This window comes from Sciurus carolinensis, chromosome 2, assembly GCF_902686445.1.
Source record: "Sciurus carolinensis chromosome 2, mSciCar1.2, whole genome shotgun sequence".
In the NCBI taxonomy this organism is placed as follows: Eukaryota; Metazoa; Chordata; class Mammalia; order Rodentia; family Sciuridae; genus Sciurus; species Sciurus carolinensis.
Window position 1 is genome coordinate 178,664,119 of NC_062214.1, and position 12,020 is coordinate 178,676,138.

The window sequence follows — 12,020 nt, forward strand, 5'->3', positions numbered from 1 at the left end:
ACACAGGGCTGAGAATGAGGCGATAGCTTAGGATGAAGACCTAACCCTGAGGGCCGGTGGAAAATGAGGCTGGAGTCCCTGCTGCAGCTGGTATTGCTGCTCTCCCTGCCCAGGATCCTGGAGGGCAAGGGATGCCCATCTCCACCCTGCGAGTGCCAGCAGGAGGACGACTTCAAAGTCACCTGCAAGGATATTCACCGCATCCCCAGCCTACCGCCCAGTACGCAGACTCTGTGAGTACCTGGGAGAAGAAAGGGTAGGATCCAGATGCCAAAGACACCTGGAAAGGTGGACACTTGGAAGTGCACAAAACAGCTTGAAAACTGGCCAAAGTAGGGTGTGTGTGTGTGTGTGTGTGTGTGTGTGTGTGTATGTGCGCGCGCCCTCTTGCATGTATTTGTCCTGAGTAACAATGTAATCAATAACACTGGGAAAGTTATAATTCCTGACAAACCCCTGATTTAACAACAACAACAACAGAAAGGTAACAAAACTCTGCTACAAAATGACTCATTGAGTTGTTCTTTCTAAAAAGTTACCTTTTTGCACTTCACCTACTCCTAGCCCTGGCTGAATCTTGGTTTTACTTCCAATATTAATAAGATTAAAAACAACTCAAGAACTGACTTTTTTTTTTTAAGAACTAACTTTTTAAATTTTATCTTGGGTAATAAAAATTGCAAAAAAATATTTTCTCTTTTTAGTCTTTCTAAGTGTGAAATTATCTTAGTTCTGCTGATTCATCAAATAGTTGCCAAAAAATTAATCAGGGACCCATTTTAAAATGTACCCTTCACCCAATAGATATAGTTACTTAATGTTGAACTGCCCACCAAGGAATGCATCCAGAATTCCTCTTTTTTATAGACATGGTAGAAGTATAAAGCAATAAAATTTCATGAAGGATGTATTTTTTTTAATCTGAAGGTTAAATTAGAAATGGGGTGGCAACTAAAATCACTCACACACACAATGCATACACATTCAGGTACATACACAATATGATGTTTCTTAACAGAAATTTAAATCAGTGATCATTGAAAGGATAACTGTAGACAAGACCCAGGGTAAGAGACTTTCTAAGTGATTAAAAAAAAGAAAAGAAAGAAAGAATGATCAAATAACCTGGACTGGTTACCTAGTTAATGTAAGAAAATACAGACTATTTAAGAAAATGTAGATGGCTGAAAAACAACTGTACAGTTCTCAAGAATTTAGCTCGTAGGGACACTCAACAGTAGATGGTAAATGTGGTAGCATAGGTACATATTTCTGTGCTCGAAGAAATCCTAGTTTCTTATCTCACCTGGATTAGTTAGTGCAATAACCTCTAAGCAGTTCTTCATTCTCCATGATGCCATTACAGAATAAAATAAGTTCTTATCCTTTTGGTGAAACTGCTACATTGGTTCTGTACGGCTTCTAGAAGAATAAAATTGTTTTGTCCACACTGTAAGATCTGGCCCAGTATGTCAAGCCTCTTTGCTCCTAAATTTCTCTGACTTCCCACTCCTACTATGCACAACTTCTGACATGTCCCCCAAAGTTCTCTGCTCACACCAGTGCCCTTACTCTCTTTCCCACATTCTATCCCCCTACCTAAAGTGCCTTTCCCCTTTCTTCATCTGGCTTATGCCTATTCCAAGAACTAGATTTGGAGTCAGTTCCTTTAAGAAACTCTCCTGACCCATGACCCCTAGGCTGGGTGAGCTACCCTCCTTCTTAATGTTCTGTGCATAAATATGACCCTAGCCCTTATGCACTGTGTACTTTCCTGTGACTTATTCTTTTTCTTTTGGGGACTGAACCCAGGAGCACTTGACCACTGAACCACATTCACAGCCATTTTTATTTTTTTATTTTGGGGCAGGGCCTCACTAAGCTGTTGAGGCTGGCTTTGAGCTTGCAATCATGCTGCCTCAGCCTCCAAAGTCACTGGGATTGCAGGTGTGTGCCACTGTGTGCCTAGCTTCTGTGACTCATCTTTATTCACATACCTACCAGTGTAGAAATGAGCTCCTCTAAAACAGCGACCCTGTTACTCTGAATTCCTCAAACCCAGCAGAGGGAATGGAACTGCTTAGAAGCTCAAATAAAGCTCATGTGTATGAGTGAATAAATGAATATGGTGGTCACAGATTGTCCACTGGGTGGTGGGAAGACCACAGCACAAAGTTATCAGTGGCAGAATTTCAGAAATCCTTGGAGAGAGATGTGGTTCTGAGAGTGCAAAGGAACTTGGAATCATACTGTGTAAAATCATACCAAGCGTTGAGAGAGGGACCGTCAGAGAACAAGCAAGGGGACAGGAGTCAGGAAACCCTCATCTCTTCATTCTTCCCTCAAGAAACAGGGTGAGATCATTTATTTGGAAGATTTCAACTTTTGTTCTGGGTAAAAGAGAAAGTTCAGTTAGGTGTTTTCTGATGTCATCATGCTACTGAAATTAGTCTGAGAGAAACCACTGAATCGCAAATAGTGATTGGATAAAGAAAGCAAGAGAATCTGACCTTGACAGTAATAGGGGCAAGGTACTGTGTTCTGAAGAATGAAAACTTTCTGAGCTAGGCAAGAAAAAATTGATGAAAAATGTGGTTAAAGGCTGTGGTGTGCTCATTGAAACAATGACTACAACCATCTGCAACAATAGCAGAGTGATTTTTGAATCTTTTGGGGGCAGTAGAACTCTTTTGTCAAAGAAAAGATTATGGGAGAAGTCACATATGTAAAGCTAATGGTGTTGCCAGGCTTATTCATGTGGGGCCCTGTTCTCAGCACTTTGCATCAATTTATGCATTGAATCCTCAAAAAATCCAATTAAGTATCCTCAATTTATAAAATTGGGGGGAAATTTATAATGATAAAAAATGTATTATCCTTATTTATAAAATGGGTCACTGAGGCACACAAACACAAATCAAGTGATTTGCTCAGTGTCACTCAGCTTGTAAAGGGTGGAGATAGATTTGAAATATATTGAACCACAGAGCCTGCCTTCAGATGTCAGTGGGTCTTGCCCTGACATCTTTCCCCCAGCATGGCCATGAGGTTTTGGAGAAAAAAGTCTGAAAACCAGTAATGTTCCATCATACAACCTTGATGGACATTGGCCTGAGAAGTATGCAAGAACTCAGAAAATAGGAGGTTGAGGAGAAAGAAAGAAGGGAGAAGAAATGAGAGAGAGGGTTGCAAGGAGGAGTGAGGGAGGGAGAAAGCGAGGGGAAGAAAATTCATCTCAAGTTCTAGAAGGCGATCCCTGCTGCACCAAACCCTATCTTTGCCATTAATGACTTGTTCAAGGTGGCAACCCCTTTTCTGATCCTACTGAAATGATAAAGGATCCATTGCTGAGGGATGTTCCCTAACTGGAGCTATGTTGTTCAGATGTATCTCTTTTTAAAGTTTTTGAAGATCCCTCACTGGTTTAAATGTAAGGATTCTGCTCTTGCACTTATTTGCCTTCTTTCTGCACCCTCCATCAAGATGCTGTACAATCACTGCTTAGCCATTATATAAATTATTGTGGTGCTGAGAACAGTTCTTCGTAAGCCTTCACTTCCACCCATATTTTATGGTGTTGAAAGGTAAGCAGGCCTCAACTTTCTGTGCTACCCATACACGTGCTCCATGATGGGTGGGAGACGGTTACACTGTTTGTGGCTCTTACTGAAGAGGCAGCTCTAAGTCTTTTCCTCACTTGAGTCCTCCAGTCTCCAGTCTCATTATGACAGTGACTTTAGGGGCAAGGAGAGGGAGAGCAAGCAACCCCACTCCTCAATGGAACATTCAACAATCTCTGATATGCAGAAAGTCCGAAAGAAAATTATTCTCCCCAATTGGGAATTATTGATTTAAGGTCACTTAAATGCAGCAAGAGAATAAAATTATAAATTTAAATTTGGGGGCTGGGGGTGTAATGTAGTTCAGGAATACCATTTGTCTAGCCTGTGTGAGGCTCTGGGTTTCAGTCCCAAGACTGAAAAATTTTTTTTTTAATTTTGGAATATAATTATAGATCATAATGACCTCAAAATGAAGCTTGGCAAGACTGACCCATCAATCTCTCTTATTCAGAAAGCTGATATTTTTTACCTCTATGCATAAGAGGACCAACCCTTGTCTAAATGAGAAGGTAGACAGACTTTGATAGCCATTCTGGATTTGTGTGGATTATTCCTCCAGAAAGTGCCAACTTGACTTGTCCTTTCAACCTACCCCTTGCAGTTCCATCAGGGCAGCAACCTGCCATCTCTCCCTCCTCCAACCTCCACCACCGTCAGGGTCTCAGGATTCAATGCAGTAAATGGTTTGTCCATCACACACGTATGTGTCTTCAGAAATGTGTCTGAAGGCATGGCTGTTTCTGTTGTGGTTTTCAGGTTGTTTTCAGGGGTTTGCATTCTGTCTCTGCAGACTATCCCAGTGTTTTCTAAACTAGATAGTCATTCATCATCTTTGGGATTATTGCCCTGTGTTCCATCTATGCTATTTCCTCAGTATATTTTAAGTAGACCACTTCTCTAACTGAAAGAAATTTATTTAGGAAAGCTTATATTGCTTCTCTAAATGCAAAATTAGCATGACTTAGTTGAGAAACCAGAAAAGTGAATATAACAAAAACAAAATGTAATGAAATTCTAGGAATAGGCTATTGTTTGTGAATGCTGTGAATACAAGGCTCCCTTCTCCTTGCTAAAGAGAAACAGTAGGAGGTGTTGAGAAACATTAAACAGATACCAACCCACCTCCGTATTCTTGACAGCATCAGGACTGAAAAACAATGGGAAAAGGCATCTCTTTTTCACGGTGTGATTCAATATTATTTAATGCCTAGATAAGTTAATCTCATGTATCTCCAAATCATTCCTGTTCCCCATATTTTACAATGGTTTTAGTAAAAATCAGTGGTCATAACCTGAATAATAATTGGTTTCCAACCTAAATAAGAGGTTCTCTGCTTCAGCACCCACATACTGACTGCCTAGACAACAGCCAAATAAGATAGATAGATAGAGGGGCTGGGGTTTTGACTCAGTGGTAGAGCACTCGCCTAGCAAGCTTTCAATACTCAGCACCACATAAAAATAAAGGTTTTTGTGTCCACCTAAAATTATATTTTTTTAAGAAAGAAAAGAAGGAAAGAAAGATCTTATACCATGTAATGACATATTAGTCAATGAAAATCCACATATACAACAGTGTATATATGATATAGATTAGGTGTGGAGTGGGCTATACAAACCACCATCCAGGTTTGTATAAGCATACTCTATGACATATCCCCATCATTAAGTGATGCATAACTCTATATAAAAATAAATTTAAAAAAGTATGCATAACCCCAGGCACAGTGGCACACCCCTGTAATCTCAGCATATTGGGAGGCTGAGGCAGGAGGATTGCAAGTTCAAAGCCAACCTCAGAAACTTACCAAGGCCCTAAAACAACTTAGGGAGACACTGATTCTAAATAAGATTTTTAAAAAAGGACTGGGGATGTGACTCTGTGGTTCAATCCCTGGTACTAAATATGTGTGTAATATTTTTATTATATTAAATTTAAATGTATATATAGCATATTTTTGGAAATCAGTTAAGGTTTTCTATAGTAAGTAACAGAAAACCCTCTCTGACCAGTTAAGAAGAAAAGAAATATTTTAAAAGAATGGTGTGATTTACACGTTATGTGACTTTATTGGCTATTGATATCTTTATCCCAAGTGAATAAATCAACCCTCTCAGCTTTCCGGTCAAAATTCCTTACAGCTCTTGAAACTCCTCTTTCCCATTCTTTTAGAACAAGGCTTTCAAAATAGGCCAGCGTCCATAGCCTGCAAAGAGTTAGAGCCACAACCAAGGATCAGGTTAGGACAGTTTTGTAACCCAGCCCCTGATCATCTGAGGTCCTATAACTGTTGGCTGTGTGTTGCCATCAATATTTTCTCAACTGTCCCTAAATCTGTTTGTTTGTTTTCAATACTGGGGATTAAATCCAGAGGCTCTCTACCGCTGAGTTATACCCCCAGCTCTTTCATTTTATTTTGAGACAGGGTCTTGCTAATTTGCCTGTTGTCAAATTAAGTTGTCCTAAATTGTCCTTGAGCTTGCCATCCTTCTGCCTTCGCCTCTCTGGGAGCCATGCACCACTGCACCCAGCCTGTCCCTGCCTCTTTGAATCACCAGTCAGAGAGTGATATCCTGTATGGAGGATCTCATTGGCTGGCATAAGGTACCTACCTGTCCTAAGCTGCTAGAGGGAGGAGACGAGGAGGTCTGTATGGGCTAGGCATGCAAAGTGGAATTCCCCACAACAGAGGGACCATGTGCCCTCAACTTCACTTGTCACTTTCTTCGTTCTACTTGAGTGTATCCCAGCCACTGTGTTGAGGGCTCGATTGGGTGGAGGACATTCTCAACCCTGTCCTTTAGGATCTTCTACTAGAGTGCAGAAGCTAAAGATTAACCAGAGAGCCATATAAACACATAATTACAGTTATGCAAATGTGCTGAGTGTTCTTATCAGGCGTGGGGGACTAACTTACTTAAACTGAGGTTCAGGGAAGGCTTTAAGCCTGAAGAACTGATAGGAGTTGAGCATAAAGAATTGCATGGGCAAGGGCAGAGAGTGGGAAAGAGGAGTTTCAAGAACTGTGAGGAATGCTGACCTGAAAGCCAAAAGGGTTGATTTATTTGCTTGAGATGAAGATACCAATGACCAATAAAATGGCTGCTATTCCCTTTAGAACACAGCATGGGGTGGGTGTGGGTGGGTAGGTAAAAGTCTTTATGAACTGATATTTGACTAATTAAAGTAATAAATGCAAAACCTAGTTCTTTCTTGAGTTTTCCATATTTAGTAGTTCCCCCTTATCTGAGAGGGATGCATACCAAGACCCCTACGGGATGCCTGAAACCCTGTGTATAGTGTTATATGTTTTCCTATGTATACATTCTTAAGATAAAGTTTGATTTATGAGTAAGGTAAATTAAGAGATTAGCAACAATAATTAATAATAAAATAGAACAACAATGACAATCGATGTACTGTAATAAACAGTGTGTGGATATGGCCTTTTTTCTCTTGAGAGAGTCAAGATAAATAATAATGTTTTTGAATCACAGTTGATTCCAGGTACCTGAAACTGTAGAAAGTAAAACTGTGGATAAGGGGGGAGAACACTGTATTTATTGTTTTATTTGTAAGCCTAATTAATTACAACCATTACTTTAAGAGGTATTATATTGCTTAATAATACTTTCATACTTAATTTAATATGTTATTGAATCAAATAGTTTAAATAAATAAAAATGTTTTTACTTCTAGTAAGGACTTGAATGTTTGACAAAACTTTCCCAACACTTAGGAAATTCTAGAGAATCTACTAAATTATACCTTATAAGTACCAAGAATCCCACATTTTTAGATATCCCCATACTATTTTTAGGAGCAGAAGAGGAGAAATTACCTTCTCTGAAGTAGGACCACCTAAGTTGAATTCCTTGCTCTCTGTCCTTGATATGCTTTTGGGAACATTTGTCTAAATTCTCTGGGCCTTGCAATTTTCATTCATAAAATAGGAATAATATTAGTACCTGCCTTATCAGATTGCTGAGAGGTGTGAATGAGTTACTACTGTTAAATGACAGTTTTCAAAGCAAGGTAAAATTATAACTCTCATACTTCTATAAATTGAACACATTTTAAATATGTTAATTGACTCATTGTTGAATATATATTAGTTTCCTAAGGCTGCCATAGCAAAGCACCACAAACTGGGTGCCCTTAACAGAAATTGATTCTGTTGTAGTTCTGGAAGCTGAAAGTCAAGAAATCAAGGTGTTGGCAGTATGACCTCAACTTTAATTAATTACATCTACAAAACACTATCTCCAAATGCAGTCACATTCTGTAGTTCCAGCTAGATGTGAATATTGGGGGAACACTATTTGATCCACCACAATAAGGAAACAAACCCTGGCTAAGTGGGAGTCTGAGTCTATTTTCTTGGATTACCTGATAAAGCATCAAGCATAGAAAACTAATTTACAATGCTCAAAATATATTGTTAATAAATTAATCTTGTCTGAATTTACCAAACTAGATCTTTTGGTCTGTCCAGATCTGAGAAATTGTTATCTTGAATTAATCTCTTTGATTAGTATGTTTTCTGGTTGTAAGTTAAGTAGGTTTAAAGTTTATTAGATAAAGGTTCAAAGGCTTCTAGAAGTCCATGGTTGTGCTGCTGAGAATCTGTGATTATGTGAAAACTTGGACTTACACTTCTTAGATTTCCAAAGGTATCTTGGGCCCCTTAAAAATTAAAGAAATTCTGCTTTGGAATAATTTGGCATTTTTATGTGACCGTAAGTGTGTGTTTGGTATTCAGTATGACTCAATCTATTTTATTATAAAGAACACAAAACACGCATTTAAAAAATAAAAACTGTCTTGCCTTTGAATGTGATGGCTTTCCTTCTAAATATATCATTATGATAATGACTTTCTTTATGCCTCACACATAGCCTGTCCTTTGAGGATTCTTTATACACAAAAGTTCACTAAATGTGCCCACTCTTCAAGTCAATAATTCAAAAACATACTTTGCAAATGTCTGATGAGTCATATGTGACATTAAATTCCTTCATACAGTATCTATTTTTACTGAAACCAATCAATATACTTAATTACTCTTTGCCTTTCATTACTGCTATTAAAAAATCGTGGAAAAAATTTTAAGCATGGGCAAAATGGTCCCAATTTGTTCAAAATTATAGATTGGATTTTAAAGTGTCCCATTTAGATGTCAGATTCTACTTACTTTGCTTCATTTCTGTATGAATTTGTAAAAACATTTAGGACAAACATTCAAAGCAAATTTTTTTTAAGTTACGAAGCAGGCACTTGTGCTTTTTCAGACATCCGGTATATATTGTTCCCTTACATATGGTGACGTGTATATATGCCCTGAATTTTTCTGACACAGTCCTATTGAAAACATTTTGCCATTCAGAAAATGCCAGAAATTCAAATATTTCATCATCATCTTAAAATAAACTCTTCACATCACTTTTGCACCTAGAAAGAGCTCGCTTGTGTCCAAGCTTTTCTCTCAGGAAACGTGATTTCTCTATTTGCATGATACATTGAGCTTTTGGCTTTTATTTTGCAGACATTGGCTTTATTTTACCTTTGTCTGAGTGTTATGATTACTCAACTCAGCGAGGGGGAACGAAATTGCCTCTTTTCAGGTTCTGTCACGTCATATTTTGTTATTCTAATCCTTTAGAGAGCTGAGAAGTTAAAAGGCTAACTTTGGAGAAAGACTGCATGTAGGATCTAAGGACAGGTAGAACAGAGGGCATGTCCTATGATTCAGGCTTTATCACTACAGTGTTTCCATCTCAACATCCTTTTCAGTTATTTCTGGTTTATGGACATGGTCCAAAGAGTTGACATGACCAGAAATTCTACCTCTAGATCAGTAGTGTTTTATTGTAGAGTTTCTTCCTTTCTTCTTCTTTTTTCAATAAATATTTATTGACCACTCATCATATGGCAGTACTATTCTAGGCATTGGAGACATATGCTAAATTACTTCATTGACTTTATATTCTAGTAGGGGGAAATAGCCAACATTAAAAAAAAAAAAGAACACAAAGATCAACTGATGGCGAAAGTATAATTGATAACTGGGTCAAAGGGCAGGTCCATTCCAAGTTTTCTGAGGAATCTTCACACTGCTTTCCAGAGTGGCTGCACCAATTTGCAATTCCACCAGTAATGTAAAAGTAGGACTTAAAATTAGCATACTATAGTAACGCAGTCACATCAATGTTTATAGCAGCTAAATTCACTATAGCTAGGTTGTGGAACCAACCTAGATGCCTTTCAACAGATGAATGGATAAAGAAACCGGGGTATATATACACAATGGAATACTATTCAGCCATAGAGAAGAATAATATTATGGCATTTTCTGGTAAATGGATGGAATTGGAGACTATCATGCTAAGTGAAATAAGCCAATCCCAAAAAACCAAAGGCCAAATGTTTTCCCTGATAAGTGGATGATGATACATAATGGGGGTGGGGGAGTGGGGAGTAAGAGAAGAATGGAGGAACTTTAAATTATGTAGAGGGAAATGAGAGGAAGGGAGGTATGAAAAATGGTGTGATGAGACAGACATCATTACCCTATGTACATGTATGATTACATGAAGGGTATGACTCTACATCGTGCACAACCATAGAAATGAAATGATGTACCCCATTTGTGTACAATGAATCCAAATGCAGTCTGTAAAAAAAATTTTTAAAAAGTATAACTGATACCTGTTGGAAGAAAATTGTAAATAAATTAAAAAGTACTTAGGCAAAAGGGACGTGGAAGAAACAGGCATAGGGTCTTGAGAATCAAGAAGGAAAGAAATATGACTTCAGTAGAAAAAGTACTAGGAAATAAGGCCAGAGCAGTTAAAAGGGGACAGAATCTATATATACATATATATATGTTTTGTATACATATATATATATATATATCATTATATATAGTGATCTAATACAAATGTAGTATTGGTGTGTGTGCACAAGCATACACACACATACCTATTTTCTGAATAAAAAACTCTTAAGGATTTTGAGCTCCTCCTCCAGGTATGCAAAGATCTGACTTACATTTTACTAAGGATCCCCCTCGCTACTATGTTTGTTAATCAAGTAAGAGAGAAGAGGGCCTGAACCAGCTTACTAGTAGGAGAGGTGATGAGAAATGTTTGAATCCTGAGTTAATTTGAAGGTAAATCCATCAGTATTTTCTAAGACTGTTAAGTCTAAGGAAACGACCAGAGTTAGTAATGTCTTTGCCTGGGTTCTCCTGAAAGGAGAGCCTGCTCAGAAATTCTTAATGGGAAATTTGATTCTAGGGAGCAGAACTATGGGATGGAGAAGTGAAGCAGGGCGGGAAGGAGTGTTTGTAGCTGCTAGAAACAAATGGTTCCTGGATCCCATGAGACCACCTGAGAAATCAGATGGTAAGCATCTCAGGACTCTAGTTCTAAGAAAGAGGAAAGGAAAACACATATCCCCCAGTTCCCATCCCCCATGGTCAGGGTGTCAACTCTATCTACCTTTCAGTTTCCTTGTGCACAGTTATAATATAATTCCTAAGTACTAACAGAAAAGTTCCAGGGTGACAAGTGGGGTGGCTGAGGTGCAGTGCCATCAAGTTGTAGCTTGTGAAGCCAGATGGAACTCACACCACCATGCGGTGGCTAGACAACGAGATAGGCCAGACTGAGAGGATCTGCAGTGAGGTGTCAAGTGTAGGTCAGTCTTTACACAACGATGATTTGCTCAGGTTTTTTTCCCATACTAAAAAGTAGGGCCTCTGTTTTTGTAAGAATGAGTTGTCCTTACTTCTTTCCTGTGAGAGAGGACAATGCAAATCCAGTCTGCTACAGAGCTCCTTTTAGGACAGGATCATTGCAAAGGCATAATAGGAGATGATTTGTGAAAAAGACTAGCTTCTGGACTGGGATTGTGGCTTAGTGGTAGAGCACTTGCCTAGCATGTGTGAGGCACTGAGTTCAATCCTCAGCACTGCATATAAATAAGTTAATTAAATAAAAGTCCATTGACAAATGAAAACGTTTTTTAAAAAAATAAGAAATAGACTACTAGATTCTTCTGTTGCAGTTGATCCTAAAGTTATGATAGATAGTCATGTCTCTTTGACTCCAGTTCTAGAGTTCTTTCACCTTGGCCAGAGTAGATGTTCAGAGACAGGTTTGCTGAGGGTGAGGACGAACAATGCCTACCCTACCTTGCCTTACCCAGTGCTCTTACTCAGGCATCGAAGATCAAGCTCTGAAGGCACGGATCCAATTTTATTTAGGGTTGCACAGGACATATACAGACACATTATCCAATCAGCTTAACATGCTTGTTAAAGTATAACAGAGTCAGCCTATAGGTGAACTATAGGTCGAGGGTTCAGATAGTGTAAACAAACCAAGCATGCC

The 12,020-nt window shown here is 38.6% G+C and overlaps 1 protein-coding gene across 1 annotated transcript in view; it reads left to right on the plus strand.

Annotated features, from left to right (window-relative positions):
* Tshr (thyroid stimulating hormone receptor) overlaps positions 1 to 12,020 on the plus strand; it is a 150,980-nt gene continuing 138,960 nt past the window's right edge. Inside the window, exon 1 of the mRNA XM_047540171.1 lies at positions 1 to 233. Within this exon, the coding sequence (XP_047396127.1) occupies positions 64 to 233 (170 nt within the window). The 5' untranslated portion in view covers positions 1 to 63. The remainder of the gene's footprint in view (positions 234 to 12,020) is intronic.